The 23,353-nt window shown below is 48.3% G+C and overlaps 1 protein-coding gene across 3 annotated transcripts in view; it reads left to right on the top strand.

The window, feature by feature from the left end:
• The window catches only part of SPECC1L (sperm antigen with calponin homology and coiled-coil domains 1 like), a 196,064-nt gene that overhangs the window by 55,843 nt on the left and 116,868 nt on the right, over window positions 1-23,353 (top strand). For 2 of the 3 annotated variants that reach the window (XM_082244158.1, XM_082244157.1), the window contains exon 3: window positions 22,784-22,931. In XM_082244158.1, coding sequence (XP_082100284.1) covers window positions 22,784-22,931 — 148 coding nt within the window. Of the gene's footprint in view, window positions 1-6,186; window positions 6,232-22,783; window positions 22,932-23,353 lie in introns of all 3 variants that reach the window. The other variant, XM_082244159.1, reaches the window with a different exon arrangement.

Genomic DNA, 23,353 nt, shown 5'->3' with positions numbered 1-23,353 from the left:
TAATCTGTGGCATTCTGGGAATCTTACGGTGATAAGAATAAGGTACCTACCAGTCAGAAGCCACGGACATGTAGACTGCCTTCCTAATCAGATCTCCAGCTATTAGCAGGCCTCCCGAATGGCCATGCGGTCCGCCAGGGCCGGTACCGCCAACCACGCCAAATCCCCATGCAGAGAGAGTGTTGTGTGCCCTGCAGCACACCGCTATTCAGTACAGGCCGTCGCCATTTTTTTTGCTGGATCGCACGAGCCGCCATTTTGGCGTAGCCTCGTGTCTCCAGCATGGGGGCGGCCATGTTTGAGTCCAAACACCTCGTGGAGCTAGGGGAGGCGCCGGAAGGCGTGCAGAGGGGCGGAGCCGCCTCCTTTCTTCCTGGGCAGCCAGCCAAAAGACTTCCTGTTTGTCAAGACAGCGCTGTAACCTGTTGCAGTTAAACTCTGAGCATCAAGTGGTGAGCCTGGGAGTCTATCTCTCTCTCTCTCTCTCGATCGATAGGGATCCCTAGCAGGTAACACTAAGGGGCTTTTGTGGCGCTGGGGGTCTGAAAAAAAAAAAAAAAAAGTTTTTTATTTTTGAATTATATTATCCAGGAAGTGACTGGAATTATCATGGACCCTGCCACACATATTCCCCCACCTGTTTCCCTCGAGGGGGCCACGGGACCCGCCGGTGCACAGAGTGTAGAGTCATTTACAGCAATTTTGGAGTCTATGGTGGCTCGGGTGGAGGCGGCCTGTCAGGGACGGGGGTCAAGGAAGCGACCCCCGCCTACCCCTATACTATCTGATACCTCTGACTCAGATTCAGAAATGGTCACTGCAGTTGCAGGTTCCTCTGCAAAGGCTGTTATCCTAGGTAAAGCCCCCTCAGACAGTGAGGAGGACGCTTCTTCTCCTGCTATAATTCAGGAAGAAGCATTGGTGGACGCACTAGTTGTGGCAGTGCAGGAAACCTTAAAACTTGAGGCTTTACCGACAGAGGCAACTGAAACACTGATTCCTTTTGGTACTAATAAGCCCATCAAAACGGTGAAGGTTTTCCCTGTACCTAAATGTTTCGGTAATCAGATTAAAGGAGAATGGGAGCATTCTAAACGTACCTTTACTATTTCCAAGCGTATTGCTAGACGCTATCCGTTTGAGGAATCCATCATTAAGAAATGGACGGTACCACCAGTGGTGGATCCACCTATTTCCAGGCTGAATAAAGCCACGGTTATTCCAGTGGAGGACACTTCGTCCTTTAAGGATCCGGTGGATCGAAAGATGGAAGCAGAGTCCCGCACCATCTTCTCTCTGATAGGGTCAGCATTTAGACCAGTAATTGTTATTGGTCTAGTTTCCCAGACACTTACGGAATGGGCGAGAATGGTACGCCAAGACCTTAGGGGAAAAGATATTCCCCAGGAGACATCTGATTTGATGGAACAGATTATACAAGGGCTACAGTTTATCTGTGACGCAGCCTTGGACACTACTCCCTTATTAGGGCATGCATCTAAGTCAGCGGTGATCCTCAGACGTGTGCTGTGGTTAAAATGCTGGTCAGCTGACCTAGGTTCCAAAAAGACCTTGACTAATCTCCCTTTTCAGGGGAATCGTCTATTTGGGGCCAACCTAGATGAAATCATTAAGGATGCCACTGGGGGCAAGAGCACTTTTTTGCCACAGGCTGCTAAAGCTAAGGGACCTCGCAACAAGCGAGGACCTTTCTTTACCGCCCATAAAGGGCGCCCGGCTGGTACTAGCGGGAAAGGCAAGACTCCTCCAGGAGGGTTCAAGAAGGGCTGGTCGGACCAGCAAAGGACCAACCCAGCCAAACCCGAAGCTAAGGAGTACACAGCCTGAAGGTGCGCCCCCACCCGGGTTGAGGGTGGGGGGACGTTTTCACCGGTATTCAGGACATTAGATCGAGCATCAACCACTACTACCGGTGCGATTCTTCCCTTCCAACATTTAAGTACTACAGGAAGCGGTAGTTACCGTTCCCTGAATAGATCTTTTCCTTTACCTTTTCCTAAGATTAGTCCCAATGCCTCACAGGAATCGGATCTGGTTGACCAGATAGGCCAAGTAGCCTCTAGTCGGGTGACTTCGGTCCCTGAGGTTCAACCAGAAAAGATCACCCTTCCTGATAACAATCAGGTATCTGATAAATGTGTGGGAACAGAAAACGACCAGACTTTCTCGGATGGTCGGGGCCAGATACCTTTAGGGACGCCTGGTTCAGATTCTATCAGCGCCAGTGGTCCTAGAAATTCTAGGCTGGCCTCCTCAAGCCGGCCTGGCCGACTTGGACATGTTAGTCGTAGACGTTCCGTGGGAACTTCGTCTCAGGGAGTGTCTGTGGTCTCAAGGACCAATTTACCATCATGCTTTACAGTCGCTGGGTTTAATGGCCTGGCCATTGAGACCCAATTACTGAAGGACAGAGGTTTGTCTACTTCAGTCATTCCTACCCTTATTAAAGCAAGGAAAGCGACTTCCAGCAAAGTCTATTATCACACATGGAAGACTTATATTGCGTGGTGCGAATCTTTAGGATTTCCTCCACGTACCTATTCGGTGACTCGAATATTGGCCTTTTTACAACAAGGGGTTGAGCAGAAGCTAGCCTTGAGCACCATCAAGGGTCAAGTTTCAGCATTAGCAATCTTCTTTCAGAAACCTTTAGCTACCAAGTCCTTGGTGCGGAATTTCATCCAGGGGGTGCGGCACCTGGCTCCTCCAGTCCGCGCGCCCTTACCGCCCTGGGATCTTAATTTGGTTTTGTCGGTTCTACAGAAACCTCCCTTTGAAAACATCAGGGAGATTCCCTTGCTTACTTTATCCCAGAAGGTGGTCTTCTTGGTGGCTATTACTTCTGCTCGCAGGGTGTCAGAACTGGCTGCATTATCATGCCAGTCCCCATACCTAGTGATTCATAGGGATAAGGTAGTACTTCATCCTAAGCCATCTTTTCTTCCTAAGGTGGTTTCAGATTTTCATCTGAATGAAGATATTGTACTACCTTCCTTGTGTCCTCAGCCCAAGCATCATCGGGAACATGCGTTGCATTCCTTAGATGTGGTTCGGGCAATCAGGGTATACCTGAAAGCTACGGAATCTTTCCGTAAGACGGATTCACTTTTTGTGATCACGGATGGCCCCAGAAAGGGTTTGCCTGCATCTGCCGCGACCATTGCCAAATGGATTAGACAAACGGTGGTACAGGCTTATTCTATTAAGGGTCAGAGTCCTCCGTTCCCTGTTAGGGCGCACTCCACTCGAGCGCTCAGTACTTCCTGGGCCTTTCGCCATCAGGCGTCAGTGGTCCAGGTATGTAAGGCGGCCACCTGGTCGTCGGTACATACCTTTACAAAATTCTATAAAATTGATGTGACGGCATCGGCGGATGCCTCATTTGGCCGCAAGGTTTTGCAGGCCGCAATTTGAGGAGACCGGTGGTCTACCTCGAGGGTTTTTTTCTGTTTAAAAAAAAAAAAAAAAAAATTTTTCTCTTTTTTGTTGAGTCTCATCATTAAGGATGAGCATTGTAAACTTCTAGTTGGCACCGGTTGGGCCTTCTAGATTGGGATTTGATTTCATTTTCCCACCCCTCAGTTGTGATACTGCTCTGGGACGTCCCGAAGGTGGTGTATCACCGAGGACTACGTCTGTCAATGAGCGCTAGAGAAAAATGGATTTTTGTAAAATCTTACCGTAAAATCCTTTTCTCTTAGCTCATTGACAGACGTAGTCCCCGCCCCTCTGTTTTTGAGTTGGGTTGGGTTAAAATCTCTAAAGACTGCTTTTTCACATAACTGATTTGCTGAGGCAGAGAGAGAGAGGATATACCCTCTGGGACTGCCCCTAGGGTGTGGCCAGAGCTTTTTAATTTCCTGTCTAGTCCTGCTCCTGTGGAGGCAACATAACCCGAAGGTGGTGTATCACCGAGGACTACGTCTGTCAATGAGCTAAGAGAAAAGGATTTTACGGTAAGATTTTACAAAAATCCATTTTTTTTTTCCCCCAAATCGCCTTTCAGGACAGCACCTGGAGAGTGCAGCTCCGCCCAATTTTCCCAGGAAACACGGCAGCCTTTAAATTTCCTCCTCTTCCACCATGCCGTCAGTTATTGTGTTTCCTCCGCCATGGTGGAAGTGCTGCAGGGAACCAGTTAAGGGGGCTGCACTCTCTCCAGGTGGAGAAAGGGTAGGCTTACCTTCTAGGTTTTTTTCTTTGTATTGACCATCCCATCCCAGCACCCCCCCGGCTGTACTGGAGGGGGGTGTTCCAAAGCCCCTGGTCCTTCCAGCTCAGGGGAGCAGTGCCTCGCTGGAATGTCCAGCCTGTGTGCCTGGGAGCCGCGGGTTTTGGGCAAACAGGCAGTCCGGGCAGGGAGCCGCTTCTCGCAGCAGTCCCCGCGTGTCGGTCTCGGTTGGCGAGTTGCGTCGTTCCGGTAGGTGGGACTTCCGACAGGGGCGTATCGGCATTGGTTCCGGCCTCTAGAACGCAAGGGTCAGTGGGTAGGTCAGAGGTTGGTGCTTCCGCTTCCAGTCCCCGGAGCGTGGGGACACCGGGAAGCGGCAATTTAAAAACACAGGCGTTTCTCATTCTGCTGTGCACTCTGCATGATATGGAGGAGAGGACTGCAGCATCAGCACAAGCAAGCGCGGCAAGTACCGGCCAGGCCCAGGTAAGAGGGGTACAGTGGTACCTCTATCTTTACTATTGGCCATAGGTATATGTACATGTTCAGGTCCTGTCGGACAACACGACGACTGTGGCCTATGTGTCGAAACAGAGGGTAACAAGGAGCAGGAGCCTCTCGGATCTGGCCATGCAGCTACTTACCTGGGCAGAACAAAATGTGGCTTCTCTGACAGCAATTCATCTGAAAGGTTCCCAAAATCTCCTGGGAGATCTCCTAAGTAGAAAAAAGATTGAAGTAGAATGGTGCCTAAACCATGAAGTCTTCCTGATGGTTGCGGAAGTCTGGGTCCATCCTCCAGTCAATCTAATTGCGGACCAGCAAAGCGCAAAAGCACCAATATTTTCTCTTTACAGAGAGGATCATGCCTAGGGTCTAGATGCCCTTGCTCATCCGTGGGGCTTCCTCTTGTGCTATGCGTTTCGCCTTTCCAGCTGATACCGCTAGTCCTCAGGAAGTTCAAGGAAGAATCCACAGATTTGATCTTGACCACTCCCTTTTTGGCCAAAGAGGCCTTGGTTTGCGCCACTTCTAAATCTAGCTATGCAACCTCCCTGGAAACTTCCGCTCAGGAGGGACCTACTAACACAGGGAATCTTGAACCATCTGGAGTCGGATAGTCTAAAATTGACAGCTTGGTTTCTGAGGAAGGCCTCTTAAGGGCCAGGGGGCTTTCAGAGAAATTTCTTACCACCCTTCTTTCTAGTAGAAACAAAAGATGATCAGGGCTATCTACATCAAGGTGTGGAAGAAATCGAGTTCCTGGTGTTCTTTCAAGAGACTTCAAGTTAAAAATGTAGTTTCAGTTTTGGACTTCCTCCATAAAGGAATGGAGAAGGGGCTGGCAGCCAGCACCCTAAAAATCCAAGATGGCGACTCTTTTTTTTTTTATAAAACTTTATCAAAATAAGCTTTGATTATTCAGTTTTTCAGGGCTTTAGCCCAAAACAGTCCAATGGCCCTTAAATATTTCCACAATGGGATTTGTCTCTTGTGTTACAAGGATTCACCAAACCTCAGTTTGAACGTTTGGAGGAAGCATCTCTGATGAATTTAGTTCTCAAGACGATTTTTCTAGTAGCGATCACGTCGGCCTGAACAATCAGTGAAATTCAGGCCTTGTCAGTCGCAGATCCTTTTTTAGTTATTTTTCCTGACTGAGTAATTCTCAGAATGGATCCAGCCAGTCTTCCTAAGATTTCTAAATCTTATCATACTCAGGAAATAGGTTTTTGTTTTTTTTTCTTTCATTACATGTTCCCCTCAGATCTAGAGCAAGTGCACAGGACTATTTGCCTTTAGTAAATCAACTCCTTGTTCACTTCTTGGACTTTTTCACTTATTGTTTTGCACTATTTTAATTTGAGTGGTTTAAACAATATTTCAGGTAATGTTTATTTTTTTTAATCATAGTATAGGATATTGTAGCGCTGCAATTTCTAATTTTTTTCGATTACATTCTCTCATGCTATTTTTATGATCCTCCTTAACAGCTTTTTGGCTCACGTCAACCTTGTTAACTTTCCCCCACTTCTCTGGTATGTATTCTATAAACTTCCACCTGCACACCCCCTTCCCATGAGATTTTTTTTTTTTCCAGCAAGGTTTTTTTTTTTTTTTTACTTCAAATAAGTTACAACGCATGAAGTTTCTTGGTAACATAGAAAAACTTGCATTGTTATAATTTTTTTACAAACTTTCTTATTTGCTCCAAACCTTTTTTGGGCACTATTTTGTACAATGGTGTACTTTAATGCACGTTTTTACATTTTCCTTTGTGTTCCTGCACGGTAGACAAGCCACTAGATGGTGCTCCTGCCTTGTATATTTTTTTTTTTTGGCTGTTGTAAATTTCGTCTGAGAGTTTTTAGTGTGGTTGAATATGAGTGCATACATACATGTATACAAATTCCTAGAACAGATAGCTAATGCACCTTGAAACTTTTGTAAATGGATCCACATGTTCTCTAGCTTTGCTATGTTGTTGGCTGCTGATTTTGTTTAGTTGCAAGAAAGATTGCAATAAACCCCCCCTTTTTTTTTTGTATTGCATTAGTTTGAGTGCTGTATGCCTTTTTTTGATATCCTGTGTGTGTATGTATTACATTCTTAAAGTATTCAGACCCCACTTTTTATGTTATATTGCAACCTGATAATGCAGTTATTTAAATTCCTTTTTTTTTTTTATCTACACTCCGTTGTCTACAATGACAAAGCAAAAGCAGGATTTAGATCCTTTACTCAGTACTTTTTTGAAGCACCTTTGGCAGCAATTGCCGCCTAGAGTTGAGTCTTTTTGTGTATGATGTGACAAGCTTTGCACACCTGGATTGGGGGATTTTCTGCCATTCTTCATAGCAAATCCTCTCATGCTCAGTCATGTTGGATTAGGACCATCGGTGGACAGCCATTTTCAGGTCTCTCCAGAGATATTCAATAGGGTTCAAGTCTGGGCTCTGGCTGGGCCACTCTAGGACAGTTAGCATAGTTGTCCCTAGGGCTCTGTTGTCTTGGCTATGTGCTTAGTTTTGTTGTCATGTTGTAAGGTGAACCTTCGGACCAGTCTGAGGTCCTGAGTGTTGTGCAACTGATTTTCATGCATGATATCCCTGTACTTTGCTCTATTCTGCTTTCTCTCAACCCTGAATAGTCTGCCAGGCCCTGCTGCTGAAAAACATCCCACAGCATGATGCTGCCACCACCGTACTTCACTGTTGGGATGATATTGGACAGGTGATGAGTGGTGCCTGGTTTCCTCCAGACATAATGATTTGAATTGAGGTCAAATAGTTCAATCTTGGTTTCAAGTGTTTTGCACTGAGGATAGGCTTTCGTCTAGCCACTCTGCCATAAAGCCCAGATCGTTGGAGGGCTGCAGTGATGGTTGTCCTATTTCCACACAGGATCTCTGGAGCTCAACCGTTTGCGCTTGCCTCTGCTCCCAGGGTCTTCACCAAGGTGTTAGCCCCTATATTAGCTCTGCTTCGGCAGAGAGGGATAGCAATCCTTGGTTATCTGGATAATCTCCTTCTCAGAGCAGACTGCACGATTGGAACGGGATCTGGAGGTGACTATTCACACTCTACAGCAGTTCGGTTGAAATCTCAACCTTCAGAAATCTGCTTTGGTTCCAACAACCAGATTGGAGTACCTAGGAATGGTCCTGGATTCCACTACGGCGAAGGTGATCAAGGTGAGCTTGATCTATTGGACGGACACTCTCAAAGGGTGTTCTGTCCAAGTCCAGTCAGACAATGTCACGGCTGTGGCATATATCAATCATCAATGGGGCACCAAGAGTGCCCTGGCGGCTCTGGAGGCAGCCGATATTCTGAGTTTGGCAGAGACTTATGTTCCAGCCCTATCCGCCGTGTATATCCCCGGCGTAGACGACTGGCAGGCGGACTACCTGAGTCGACAAACCCTGGATCAGGGAGAGTGGTCTCTGCATCCGCCAGTGTTTCACCAGTAGAAAAGTTTCAAAGTTTGTGGCTCGGTCCAGAGATCCTCTGGCCGAGGCCGTGGACACCCTGGTGGCTCCTTGGAGTCACTACTGGCTCCTTTATGTGTTTCCTCCACTGAAACTGTTGTCTCTCCTGGATCAAGCTGGAGGGGATTCCGGTAATTCTGGTGGCACCGGATTGGCCTCGGAGTTCCTGGTACGCTGACGTAATTTGGCTAAAAGTGGCAGGTCCGTGGGCTCTTCCTCTGAGGGAAGATCTTCTGTTGCAAGGTCCCATCTTCCATCCTGCTTTACGGTCGCTGGCTTTAACGGCTTGGCTGTTGAGAGCTCGGTGTTGAAGGACAGGGGGCTGTCCGACTCAGTGATTCCTACCTTGCTTAAGGCTAGGAAGTCCACTTCTAGGAAGGTCTATCATCGTACTTGGAAAGCGTACATTGCTTGGTGTGAGTCTTTACATCTACATCCTAGATCATTTGTTGTTGGCAGGATTCTGGCCTCCTTGCACAGTGGAGTGGACCAACGCTTGGCTTTGGGCACTCTTAAGTGTCAGATCTCAGCTTTGGCTGTGTATTTCCAACGTCCGTTGGCCAATCATTCTTTGATTCGTACCTTTCTTCAGGGGGTTCGCCATTTGGCTCCCCCCTGGAGGTCCCTGATACCTCCTTGGGATCTTAATTTGGTTCTGTCGGTTCTTCAGCATCCTCCTTTTTGAGAACATTAGGCGCATTTCGCTTCTTGACCTGGCGCAGAAGGTTGCCTTTTTGGTGGCTATCACCTCTGCTCGGAGGGTGTCTGAACTGGCGGCGTTGTCTTGACGTTCCCCATATCTGGTGATACATAGGGATAAGGTGGTGTTACGGCCTAATCCGTCGTTCCTACCTAAGGTTGTTTCTGACTTTCATTTGAATGAGGACTTAGTGCTCCCTTCACTCTGTCCAAAACCTTCACATGCAACGGATATTGCCTTGCATTATTTGGATGTGGTTTGGGCGAAAAGGGGTGTATCTTGAGGTCGCTGCGTCTACGTCGACCAGATGGATCAGACAGACGGTAAAGGCGTATTCTCTTAGGGGCAAAATTCTGCCTTTCCCTGTTACTGCTCGCTCTACACAGGCATTGAGTGCCTCCTGGGCCTTCCGCCATCAAGTGTCAGTGCTGCAGGTTTGTAAGGCAGGCCACTTGGTCGTCAGTGCACACATTCACCAAGTTTTATAGAGTGGATGTGCTGGCATCTGCGGATGCGTCCTTTGGCCGCAAGGTTTTGCAGGCCACCGTGTGAAGGAGTGGTTTCTTGATCCACTGCTTGCAACCAAATTGTCTGTGCTTTGGTGAGGCTGTGGGTAATAGCCCGGGGTACACCCCCTGGGCATGTCAAACCTTTTGATTGAAGTGCCTGGTCACTCCTGGTTGGAGGAGCTATTACCCAACTGTCTATAATAAGCAGCGAGCCATTTCCGTCGGTGGACTCAGAGAAATGGATTTTACGGTAAGTACAAAAATCACATTTTTTCAAGGTCTGTTAGAGCTTCATGGGCGTTTAGGCATCAGACCTCTGTTTCTGAGGTGTGCAAGGCTGACACCTGGGGTTTGTTCACATGTTCAAGTTTTACTGGGATGTTCAAGCCTTCTGTGATGCAAGTTTCAGGCGTAAGGTGCTTGCTGAGTCTGTTGAGCCCTTCTTGACTTGTTTATGTGAGCCTCTTGAAGTTTTTTGCTGTGTTGCCCACCCCTCAGTTGGACTTAATTTGTGTGTCCCAGTTGTAATCTTAAAGAAGCCTGTGTCCTACTTGAGAATATTTTTTCTTACTTACCAGTAATGTCGGTTTGCTATAGTGTAGTAAAGGACACAGGACCCTACCCTCTGTACTTATGATCTCCTTATTGCTTGCTACAAAACTGGGGTTAGCTGGAAGAGATGGGGTTTTATGGGGTGATGTCTCTTTTTTTAGCCAATGTCCCATCACCTTAAAGCGGAGTTCCAGCCTAACCGCACACTCACCTGTCCCACGGTCCAGCGATGCGCCGTCTTCTCCCTCTCTGCTCCGCGGCGCCGGCATTACTGATGTGGGCACCCGGCTGTGACAGTTTGCGGCTTCACAGCCGGGTACGCACTGCGCATGCACGAGTTGCGCTACGCGTCGTGATTGCCCGGCAATCTTCTGGGACCTCTGACATGTCCCAGAAGATTGCAGGGAGGGAGGGAGAGAGGAGAACTTACGCTCAGGCCGCCGCGGCGCTCCAAGCGGAAGTGGGAGCGGGTACCTGTCAAAACTAGGTACCCGCTCCCCCCCCCCCCCCCCCCAAAAAATGACATGCCAAATGTGGCATGTCAGGGGGTTAGGACTATTTAAAGCGGAAGTTCCACTTTTGGGTGGAACTCTGCTTTAAGGTAGCTGCATGTAACTCCATATCAATGTAAAAAGACTGTCCTGTACTCCTGAAATGGATTTTATTGGCAAAATGCTATTTTTTTAAACGTGGGATTCCTCCTTCGGTACATTTTCACGTTTAAGCTTTACGTAAACACAATATAGGTTTTGCAGATATATTTTAGTTTTTATTTATATTCTTTCTTTTTCTCTCCTTGATGGAATGACCCAGTTTGCCTCTTAAAATGCTCATCATTAGTTGAGGTTTTTAATTTAGTTTCTAGGTTGACAGCCCCACCACCTCCCTTTACTTAAGTATTGCATGGCTTGCCACTTAGGCCCTGTTCACTTCAGTGTGCACCATTCACCCTGCACCACTGTGACAAATGTTTAATAAATTAAGCAGTCTGCATGTCTGCTAGAAGTCAACAAAAGGCATCCTCAGGAAGTTGCCTTTCACTGCACTCCCGCGATCTGTTGTAAATGGCATGAGCATGTGCCCATTGACATCTATTGTAACAATGCTTTAAGGTGTTTAATGCTAGATTTTAAAGCATGATAGGGTTCCCTATTTTGGAAAAAGCGAGATGATATTTGGGCGGAAATTATTTGTACACTAAAGGAATTTTGTACTGGGTTAGTGGTTTGTGGAAAATAGAGCCAAAGAGGAAATATTCCTTTATCAGGGCAGTTCTGTCCAACACCGTCCTTTAAATCGAACAAGTAAAAAAACTCAATATTCATTTAGTCTTAAACTGTTAGAACTGTGCAGACTTTCCTAAATTTCCCAGACGATATATGTTGTATTTTGTCCCTTCTTTGGCTTTCCAAACTTTACCTGAGTTAGACTCTCTTGGCTTTGAGTAAGCACCTGAATAGTCTGCCTTGAGGAGTCAGACCTGGGCAATTTAGGCAAAGTAACTAAAGCTAAATAAGGAGGCAAATTAAAATATTTCATACAAAAGCCTGCAAAGTTATTTCCAAATGACTGATTCTTTTTTTAAGTTTTGAGTTGATGGATTTTTGTATTTAAATTAGATGTAAACTCAATCACTAAACTCTCATATGATCTTCTTTATGTTAATGTAATTTCAATATTCAATTTCAGTCTTTTTAAATATCCAGCTATCAGTAAAATGATCCTGCCCATGAAGGTCTTTATTCAAGCAATTTCTGGTAAATAGTGACAGCGCTGTGCCATGCCTCTAATTTGCTGTTCTGTAATGTAACCCTCTCGCATACACTTCTGTTGGAGACCAAAAGCAGCTGTGCCACTATCACCACTCATTGTGCAGGCATGTTCAACTGTTCGCACCATCAGTAGGTGCTAGGAGGCTAGAGAAATCAGCATCGAGATAGAAAATAGTAAAAAAAAACAGCATTTGTCTTTCATTCATTGACGGACACAGCTCCATATCTTCTTGACCCTTGGGCTTTATGACACTAGGAGGGAAAAAGTTTGACTACGCCTATAGGGCAATCCCATGGGGTATACACCCACTTCCTTCTATAGGTCTTCAGTTTTTTTCTGCCTAGTCAGGAGTAAGGACCTAGTTCCTTGCTGGGATCTCTGGTCCTAGCATGTTTTCCTTTTTGAATGGAATTTTTTGCTTCTTTTATTATTTTCTGTTCCTGTGAAAACTACAATCAATTCTGTTCCTGTAAAAACTACAATCAACTACTGGACTGGGCGACGGACTGGATATTCTAGATCCTTGGTCTACCCAGTCCGGCCAGCGAGCGCGACCCCCCACCTCAGCTCCACACTAGGTCGGCCGCTATATAGCCACCCACTGAATGGGGGCTGGCCGGCGAGTAAACCCCTTACGAGTACGCATAGCCCTGGTCATGACCTGAGTCGCAGCATGCCTCTGGCCTACAGCACCCCCATTCCAAGATGGTGCGGTGGTCTGACTGGAGGGTGCCCGCCGGGTTCCAAGGTTTTGTAAGTTTAGTCAGCCCTCACCCTTAATGGTCTTTCAGGGTGGACATGGGCCCCTCTCTGGGATGGTCGGACCCCCAGTTTCCCCCCTAGCCCCTCTAAACAGTCACTGTGGGTCTTTTGGTCCTCAACTTTCCCCGCCGGGTGCGGTGGGAGCTCGCTTTGCCACATGCTCCAGAAAGGGGGGTTGGATGTGGTTGCAGCTTACCGGATTGCACAACGGAGTTTTTGAGCAGGTTCCCTGCCTCCTGGGGGTTAGTGACTGGGGCAGGAATGTCCTTTGGGGTCCCTGCGGCGATTGTTGTGCAGATGTTTTATAATCTGTGGATACGCGCCTCATGCGGCCAGTTCGAGACAGAAATTTAGTTCATGGCTTTGCGGCCTACATGTGTCTGACAGACCAAGCTGTTTGAGCTGCTGACCATGCTGGGGAGCGAATGTTTTATCATCCGTGGGTACGCGCCTCAACGGCTTTGTAGCCTACTCGCGGCTGACGGACCGAGCTGTTGAGAAAGCGGCCTGAGCTGCTGATGGGCATTCCCCCCCGGCTGTTGGGCTTCCTTAAAAAAAATTTTTGCGGGGTCTAATAGGTGGACCTTTGGCCAGCGTCTCCTTGCGGGACTGAGGTCGGCGGCCTCCCCTGCTTGTTATGTTTCCAGAATGAGCTTAGTATATAGCAACCCTACTGGGTCTGAGTCCACGCACTTCGAGTGCTCTGATAGTGAGGATGATTCCTTCTTTACCGCATATGCGCGTGAAAAGGCGCTGGTGGATGCACTGGGTGCGGGAAATTTTAAACGTGGATGCAGCTGCTGCTGCGTCAGAGGTGCCGGTCCCCTTGGTGCCCGCAGATCCTCTAAAGCAGCAAGATTTTCCCGCCTACTGTGACAAAATTGTCACGAGTCAGTGGAGTTGTCCAAAACGCAATTTAGCGGTGCCTAAGTGTTTCGATAGATGGTATCCCTTTAGAGTCTCTGTTGAATAATTGGGCAGTTCCACCTGTGGTGGACTCTCGGGTCTCCGGGCTGAATAAATTTACCCTAGTTCTGGTGGAGGAGTCTCCGGTTTTTAAAAGATCCTTTTGACAAGAGAGCCGAGACTTTGGTCAACCACATGTTTACTGTGGCCGGATCGGTCCTTAGGGCGGTGTTCACTATTGCATTGATGTCCCAGACTTTAGTGGATTGGGCAAAGCTTTTGTGCCAGGATCTAGAGGGGGAACAGCTTCTCCCTGCCTTTGCGGAGCTGGCGCACCAGTTGGTCCAGGGGTTGCAGTTCGTCTGTGATGTCTCTCTGGATGCTGCTCCCTTAGTCTCTAGGCTGTCCGTGAGTGCAGTGGTCCTTCGGCACAGGATATGTCTAAAATGCTGGTCTGAGGACCAGACTTTCAAGAAGGCCTTATCTGATCTTCCCTTTGTGGGGGATCACCTGTTCGGATCCTCCCTGGATGATATCATTAGGCAGGATTTAAAGACAAGGGATCTAAATCTTTAAGGACCTCCCTGATTCAAGACAAATGGGTCCACGAGCTGCTTTGATCCAGCTACAAGATCGAGTTTCGGGCTTATCCTCCAGAGAGGTTCTTTCCTTCCTACCTGCGTTTATCGCCTGCGAGGTCTCTTCGGGGCGATGCAAGACTTGCTGCTACAAGGGGTGATTGTTCCGGTCTCAGAATCTGAACTTCTTTTTCACGGGTTTTATTCAAACGTGTTTACAGGTTCTAGGAAGGAAAGCGAGGTACGTCCAATAATGGACCTCAAAGCTCTGAACCGCTTGTGTGGGTACAGTTGTTTCGAATGGAGTCCATTTTTACGGTAGTGGCATCCCTACATCAGGGATCATACCTTCATATTCCGATATATGTCGGTCATCCGCGCCTCCTCCGCTTGCCGCGGGCGAGGAGCATTATCAAAAGGTCTTGCCTTGGCTCCTCGGGTCTTTACAAAGTGTTGGCCCCGGTGTTGGCATTGTTGCGCCAGCAGGGGTTTGTGATACTGGAGTACCTGGATGATTATCTTCTGCGAGCAGAGTTTCTGATTGCTCTAAAGGACAACCGGGAGATTACTGTTCGGACTGTGCAGGAGTTCGGTTGGAAATGACATTTCTAGGTATTGGCTCTGGTTCCATGCACCTAGTTGGACTATCTGGGTCTGTGCTGGACTCTGCCTCTGCCAGGGTGTTTCTCCCATGGGACAAGCTGTAAAATCTGCAGGATGAATTTGGCTCCTGTTGTCCAGCAGTCGGTCGTCTTTTAGGGCTGGCATGTTGGTGCTGGGTCTGATGGTGTCTACCTTTAGAGGCAGTGACGTTTGCACAGTTCCTCACAAGACCTCTGCAAAGAGAGATTGGCATGTGGGGCAAGAATCCACAGTCTCTAGACAATCTGATCCTGTTGAGCCTGGGTTATGAGAGGGTCTCTGATTTGGTGGCTTCGCTGTCCAGAGCTTAGACAGGGAAAGTCTTCCTTCCCCTGTACTGTACGGTGGTCACCACAGATGCCAGCCTGTCTGATTCGGGTGGGGTTTTTGGCATGGATTGTACTCGGGGGGGGGGGGGTCTGGACTGTGGAAGATTCCAAACTACCGATCGATATACTGGACATTTAATCCGGAGGTATTTCATCAGTTGTGCCTCCGGTGGGGAACTCCCAGAGATGGTCCTGTTGGTCTCTTGTCTCAACAGGAAAGTGCTAGGTTTGTGGCATGGTCTCAGGATCCCCTGGCTGACGCCACTGACGCACTGGTGGCTCCTTTGGGGCCAGTATCGTCTGCTATAAGTCTTTTCTCTTCTAGAACTTCTCCAAAGATTCCTGCGTAGGTTCGAGGCAGAAGGGATTATGGGCACCCTAGTGGCTCCAGACTGGCCTTGCCGGTCTTGGTACGCAGATCTGATACGGTTGGTCACGGATGCTCCTTGGAGACTTCCTCTTAGAGGAAATCTGTTGGCCCATGGGCCAATTTTCCATCTTGCCTTACAGTCACTGGCTTAACGGCCTGGCTGTCAGAAGCCTGGTGCTGAAGGATAGAGGGTTGTCTGAATTGGTGATTCCCACACTGCTGCAAGCTAGTAAATCTACTTTTAGGCAGCGCCTGGCCTTGGGTACCATCAAGGGCCAGTTTTTGGCCTTGGCGGTTTTCTTTCAACGTCCTTTGGCTACGCATTCTTTGGTTCGTACCTTTGTTCAGGGGGTTCACCACTTGGTTCCCCCAGTGCGGTCTTCATTGCCACCGTGGGATCTCAACTTGATGCTGTCGGTTCTTCAGTAACCGACGTTGGGAAATATTCGTGAGATTCCTCTGTTTATATTGTCCCAGAAGGTAGCCTTTTTCGTGGCTTTTTCTTCTGCACGTAGGGTGTCGGAACTGGCAGCTTTGTCTTGTTGTTCACCTTATTTGGTGGTTCACGGAAATAAAGTGGTGCTTCGTCCCTGCCAGTCGTTCCTTCCTAAGGTCATCTCTGGTTTCTATTTAAATATAGACTTTGTGTTGCCTTCAGAGACATGCAAAAATCCGGAATATTGCTTCACTCCTTGGTAACTTTATTGAAGTATTAAAATCACAGGTATGACAGGAACATAGAAGGTAATGCGTTTCGCGACAAAGTCAGTGGTTACTCAAGGTTTGATTTTATGTTCTTGTCATCGCTGTGATGCGATATTAATAATTTTATAAAGTTACCAAGGAGTGCAGCAATATTCCAGATTTTTGCATGTCTCCTGAATCTCATGGACAAGCTGTGCAGCACCCTGGGTTCCTGTTCACAACGTGTGAGAGTCGGACACTCACCTAGAGCAGCATTTCTTTGGCTTTACTGACCCGTATTGTGTTGCCTTCCTTGTGCCCTAAGCCTAAGCACCCTAAAGAGATTGCCTTACGTTCTTTGGATGTGGTTCGGGCAGTAAGGGTGTACCTTAGCGGCGACTGAGTCTTTCCGAAAACCGGAAGTCTGGCTACGCCCATGGGCAGTCCCAGGGGGTATACTCCCTCTCTCTGCTATAGGCACTGTTTTTTTTCTGCCTATTCAGGAGTAAGGACCTAGTTCTTGCTGGGATATTTTTGGATAGAAATCTTTTTCTCCTGGATTTTTCCTGTTAGATCTACAGTCAACTGCCAGACTGGGCGACAGGCTTGATAATCTAGATCCAGTGGTGACCCCAGTCTGGCCAGCGAGCGTGCGCAGACCTCAGCTCTGCGCTAGGTCGGCCGCAACATAGTTCCACTGGACGGGGGGCTGGCCTGCGGGTTAAACGCCTCGTGAGGTCGCATACGACCGGATCTCCACCCGAGTCGCAGCGTTCCTCCTGGCTGAAGCCCCCCATTTCAGTGGAGAGGTGTACTGTCTGGAGTGGTGCCCACCTGGTTCTTGGTATGGTTAGTAGCTGTCCCCCCCCCCTCTCCCCCTGGAGGTTTTTGGGGTGGACGTGGGCCCCTCCTTGGGACGGTCGGACCCCTGGGTTCCCCTCCTTCCCGTCATGCACCCCCCCCCCTCTTGTCAGCTGTCTCCCATTCTACCTCCCCTCCCCCTCCACATATGTTGGGGCTGTTTTGGTGGTCTGGTCCACCTCCTGGGGCGCTATGCTGGCGATGGGGGCCAGGGGGGTGCGCCTCCAGCGACCAGGCAATCGACTGTGTGTGGGTGGGGATTGTACCTGTTGGGGGCTCCTGCCAGGGCCCCCCGTCCTGCATGGGTCTGTTCTTGAGGCCTGGGTCCCTGTAAGCCTCTCTGCTGAGGATCGCTTGGTGTTTGTGCCTGGCGACCGGGTGGTGTTGCCAGTGCAGTGGGGGTTGTCCATTGCAGTGTTTTACACTTTTTGTGGGCTCCCCCTGGTGACTCATGGAGTCTTTGGAGCACATCTCCCCACCTGATCCCCTCTGAGGCTGCGGGGCCCTCGGGTCCCAACCATCTATCGATGCACTGACGACGGTCCTGGAGTCTTTTGTGTCCCGGGTGAAGGTGGTCTTCTGGCGACTGGCTAGCAAGAAGTGCCCCCCCCATATTCTCCTGCTTCATCTGTTTCATCAGATCCTGAATCTGATTCAGATGCCGTGGACATGGGTCAGCCTGCTGGGTCTGAAACCATGCTCCCGGACTCCTCTAATATTTCCTCCACGCCTGCAACCTGGCATGAAAATGCGCTGGTGGAAGCACTGATTGTATCTGTCTGCGAGACTTTGAACATGGTGGATGCAGCTGTGACAGAGGCGCAGGTTCCCTTTGGCACTCACAAGCCATCCAGAGTGACAAAGTTGTTTTCTTTCCCTGCCTATTTTGACAGAATTGTCGCTAAAGAGTGGGGACGACCAAAGTATCCCCGTGGGGTCCCTAAGCGCTTTACTAGGCGTTACCCCCTATGAGGAGTTCCTTAAGAAGTGGACTGTTCCACTGGTGGTGGACCCTCCAGTTTCCAGATTAAACAAGGAAACCATAATGCCAGTTGAAGATGTCCCAAGCCTGTAAGGATTCGGCTGACAGGAAGGCGGAGGCTGTGGCCTGCAATATGTACATTCTGCTTTTTTCGGTACTGAGGCTGGTATTCACCATTGCCCTGGTGTTGCAAACTCTGACCGAGTGGGCTAGGCTTTTACGCCGTGACCGGGAGGGAGAACAGCTCCCCACTGCCTTTGCTGAACTGGCAGACCAGCTGGTCCAGGGGCTGCAGTTTATCTGTGATGCCTCTTTGGATACGGCTCCCCTATTTGCTCGGCTCTGTTTTGGCAGTGGTCCTTCGGTGTGTCTTTTGGCTCAAATGCTGTTCTGCTGACCAGACTTCTAAAAAGTCCTCGACTGATCTTCCCTTTCAAGGAGATCGCCTGTTTGGAGCTACCTTGGATGACATCAAAAAAGGCCTCACAGAGGGGAAGAGTACCGTTCTTCCGCAGGCTACTCATGGTCGACTGACAAGGGCTCAAAGTCTTTCAGAGCCTCCTCTGGAGGATCCAAATGAACCTGGTCTGGCAAGCCGAAAGCAGGTTTCTCTAGACCCACAGACAAGGCTCCTTCAGCATGAAGGTGCGCTCTCACCCGCATCAGAGGAGGGAGCATCTTCGCTGGTTTCTGGACCCGTGGACTTCCTGGTGCAAGACAAGTGGGTCCACAAAGGCATTCGGTCCGGCTTCAAGATCGAGTTTCGCTCTGGTCACTCTGCAAAGTTCTTTCCTTCCAGCTTGGGACTTTCCCCAGGCTGCTTACAGGGTCTGTTTGGGGTGGTACAAGACCTGTTCCATCAAGGGGGGATTGTCCCGGTTCCAACTTTGGACGTTTTCAGGGTTTTTACTCAAACCTGTTTACAGTTCCCAGGAAGGAAGGCAAAGTGCGTCCAATCCTGGACCTGAAGACACTGAACTGCTTTGTGTGGGTGCAGAAGTTGAGAATGAAGTCCATTCGCACGATGGTGGCATCCCTGCATCAGGGATTTCCTTGACTCTTATCGACATCAAGGATGCCTACCTTCACATTCCAATATGTGCCAGTCCCTAGCGCTTCCTCCACTTTGTTGTATGAGAGGAGTTTGTGGCGTTACCCTTTGGTCTCGCCTCTGCCTCTCAGGTCTTCACAAAAGTGTTAGCCCTGGTGCTAGCCTTGCTACGCCAATGGGGGATCGCAGTACTGGGGTACCTGGACGATCTCCTTCTGCGAGCGGAGTCTGCTCTAGTGGAAAACCTGGAGATCATAATACGAACTCTGCGGGAGTTCGGCTGGATTCTGAACTTTCAGAAGCTTATCCTGGTTCCGTCCACAAAGCTGGACTATCTGGGCCTGACTCTTCACTCTGCCTTAGCCAGAGTGATTCTTCCTCAGGACAAACTCCTGAAATTGCAGGCTGCAATTCGTCTCCTGCTTTCCAACAGATGGTCCTCCACCCGGACTTGCATGCGGGTGCTGGGCCTGATGGTGTCTACCCTCGAGGCGGTTCCGTTTGCACAGTTCCATACGAGGTCCCTGCAAAGGGACATTCTGACGAAATGGGACAAGTCTCCGCAGTCTCTGGACAATCAGACCTGAGTCGGAGAACAAAGGAGTCTCTGATATAGTGGTTTTATTCCCTATCACTTCAGCTGGGCAAATCCTTCCTCCCCTTTTATTGGACAGTGGTCACCACGGATGCCAGCCTGTCCAGCTGGGAGGCATCCTCGGCAAGCATTCTGCTCAGGGGAGCTGGAAGAGTCCAGACTACCGATCAATGTCTTGGAACTCCGAGCAATCAGACTAAACCATTGGAAGGATTGTCTTCAGGGTTGTCCAGTGCGCATTTAATCCGAAAATGCCACGGCCATGGCTTATGTCAATCACCAATGGGGCACAAGATGTGTCCTGGCAACTCTGGAGGAAGCCGGCATTCTAAGGTCGGCAGAACGGTTTGTTCCAGCCCTCTCCGCCGTACACATTCCCGGGGTGAAAAACTGGTAGGCCGATTACCTCAGTCGGCAAGCATTGTACCGAAGGGAGTGGTCCCTTCAACCAGTGGGGGCACCCCCGAGGTGGATCAGTTGGCGTCTCGACTGAACAGAAGGGTGCAGAGATTTGTGGCTCGGTCAAGAGATCCTCTGGCAGACGCCTCAGACGCGCTGGTGGCCCTGTGGGGTCAGTATTGTCTAATTTACACCTTCCCTCCTCTCAAGCTTCTACCAAGACTTCTACACAAGATTGAGGCAGAAGGGATTCCGGTAATCTTAGTGGCCTGGACTGGCCACGTCGGGCTTGTTAGGTCAATCTGGTGCGGCTGGTCGCCAACGTTCCTTGGAAGCTTCCTCTCAAGGAGGATCTGCTGTCCCAAGGACCAATCCTCCATCCTGCTTTACAGTCACTGGTTTTGACAGCTTGGCTGTTGAACGCCAGGTGCTCAAGCATAAAGGTTTGAGTCTGTGATTCCTACACTGTTTAAAAGCTAGGAAGTCTACTTCTTGAAGGATCTACCATCGTACATGGAAGACGTACATTGCGTGGTGTGAGTCTTTTTGTGAGACTCTTTGCCACACACTTCCTGGTGCGTACCTTTCTTCAGGGTGTCCGACATTTGGGTCCTCCAGTGCGGGCTCCATTGCTGCCTTGGGACCTCAATTTGGTGCTTTCGGTCCTCCAGAAGCCTCCCTTTGAAAAACCTTCAGGAGATTCCCCTGCTTACGATGTCCCAGAAGGTGGCTATGCCCTCTGTGCGCAGGGTGTCGGAACTGGCAGTGTTACTCTGTCATTCACCTTACCTGGTGATTCGCAGAGATAAGGTGGTTCTTCGCCCCTGTCCGTCGTTCATTCCAAAGGTCGTCACTGATTTTAATTTGAACGAAGATATTGTGTTTCCTTCCCTGTGTCCCAGGCCTAAACATCCAAAGGAAATTGCCTTGCATGCCTTGGATGTGGACCAGGCAATTAGGGTGTAACTGGCAGCTACGGAGTCTTTCAGGAAGTCAGACTCTCTTTGTTGTCATGGACTGGCCTCGTAAAGGGTTGTCTGCTTCCTCTGCGACCATTTCCAGATGGATCAGACAGACAGTGATTTAGGGCTATTCCATCAAAGGTCAGGTTCCTCCTTTCACTGTTAAAGCGCACTCTACTCGGGCGCAGGTGACGCAGGTTTGCAAGGCGGCCACTTGGTCGTTGGTGCACACTTTCACAATGTTTTATAAAGTTGTGTTTGCATCTGTGGATGCTTCTTTTGGCTGCAAGGTTTGGCAGGCTGCTGTTGAGAGGACCTAATACTCTTCAAGGGTGTATTGTTTTGTTTTTTTCAGGTGGGCTCCAGTTGTTTTGGTTGAGCTCCTGTTGCCTGGTTGGCTACTGTTTAGCCTTGGGAATTTTTTTGCTGTTCCCACCCCTCATATTTAACACTGCTTTGGGACATCCCAACGGTTTTGAAGATCTGAAGTGTCTGTCAAGGAACGAAAGAAAAAATGGGTTTTTGACTTACGGTAAAATCAATTTCTCTGATGATCATTGACGGACGCAGCACCCACCCCTCTGTGGAGTTGTAATTCTTCTGACACTCCTTCTAACTAAACTGAGTGCCTACAGTAGAGAGAGGTAGTATACTTTTTTTGCCTAGTGTCTTATTCCTGTAGGGGGCAGCATAACCCAATGGTTATGAAGATCTGAAGCTGTGTCCGTCAGTGAACATCAGAGAAATGTATTTTACCGTAAGTTAAAAATCCAATTTTCTTAAAAGAAAAAACAGCAGTTGTAAGTGCACAATGCTCCAAGCTGGCCATAGATGATGCAATTTTCTTTCCTGTCTCGTTTGATTCCCCCATCAACACAGTCAGTGTTGATGGGGGAATCTCTTCCATGGAGCCATTGTGTTCTCCTGGGGTGGGGTTACGCAGTGAGACGTCCGTGTCAGGAGAACACAGTGAGTATTGGTAGCTGCTGGCAAAAATTGCAAGTAAAAACCCAGCATGCTGGTTATACCTGAGTCGATCAATGGATCGTCTTGGATACAATCAGCCTGCCCATAGATAGTTAGAATCTCGGCCGTTCCCTGCTGAATCGGCTGAGATTCAAACCATCTATGCCCGGCTTTAGTGAACTTTAACATAATCCAGTAAGGGTTTACATCTACCATTGTAAAAAAATAAATTATTGTCCCAACCCAACAGCAAGAATGTAATATATTGCAGCTTACTGGCCCTTAGATGGGGGGGGGGGGGGGGGGGGTTGCATTTGTTTTAATTTTTTTAGGCTACATACATTTTGTTTTGGAAAAATGCCTGTTGATCCTAATGGAAATTCAGGGTCCTTTTATCTGTGCACTGAACTGAAATCCCAAACAGTTCTATCAGTGTTCCTCTGTGAACTGCAAACCATCTCCACCATTGTAAAGGTGATGAGGAGAGGGGAATGTGTTTGTAGGTCAATAAGAAGACAAGCCTAGGGTGACAGTGCTGCTCCCTCATTAATACAGTACAGTTAGTGAGTTTTCTCACCCTAGGACAGGACGGGAAACCTGTTATTGTCAGAATCACCAGGTGAAAGTAAAGGTAAAAGAATGACTGAAAAAAATCATTTCCTCCAACTACTGATAAGCTGCAGTATTTCAAGTTATGGGTTATTATACAGCATTTTGTTAGCACCAACAGTTTGCACAGTACTTTACAACATGAGGGCAGACAGTACAGTTACAACCCAATTTAATACAGGAGGAATTTGATGGCCCTGCTCATTAGGGTTTAGATAAACTGAAAAAGTAGGATTGTGTTTGTGATGAAATTCTGAAAAATATTAATCCCTGAGGAATAGCATTGGACAAGCCCTTACCAGAGTAATGTTTAGAAATCTGGCGTTCTCCATAGTACAGTAATGCTTACCAGTTTATTACCTGTTTTTAGGCTAAGAGTAATGATGATCTCCTGTCTGGAATGGCTGGTGTACCACCCACAAGCAACAGTGTAAAGGTGAAGAAAAGCAGTGCTGCAACGAACCCGAGTTCCGGGGCAACAATGAGTGGAACAGATGGAAGGGCAAAAAGCAGTGCAGGTAAAAATATATACATTCTGTAATCATAGAGTGGTTTGCTCAGGACCCGATTACCTATGAATTTACTTCAGATTTAACAGGAAATTGTATTCATTCATAGCAGTAGAGAAATAGGCTCTGTAATGTTGCTTATTGGGTATTGTTTTCTCGTGTTGATGAAAAAGTTGTTACAGATCAGCCAAACAGCCATACTCAAATTACCATATTAAATGGTTGTAGTGGTCCTGTTAGAGATTCGTCATTGTAAAACTAACCATATACCGTCTGTAAATTGTGCTCCCATCCCTTCTTGGACACAGGCAGCTAGCAAATGGCTAAATCAGCTTGGATAATCAACACCCTGCTAAACATGCTAATTGGGTGCATTGAATTATCACGTGTTTTACACAGCCATTGTGAAACACAGCTCCTTATCTTCTTGA

Source organism: Pelophylax lessonae, assembly GCF_965119305.1.
Source record: "Pelophylax lessonae genome assembly, chromosome: 1".
NCBI lineage: Eukaryota > Metazoa > Chordata > Amphibia > Anura > Ranidae > Pelophylax > Pelophylax lessonae.
This window is presented reverse-complemented; position numbering and strand designations above follow the sequence as displayed.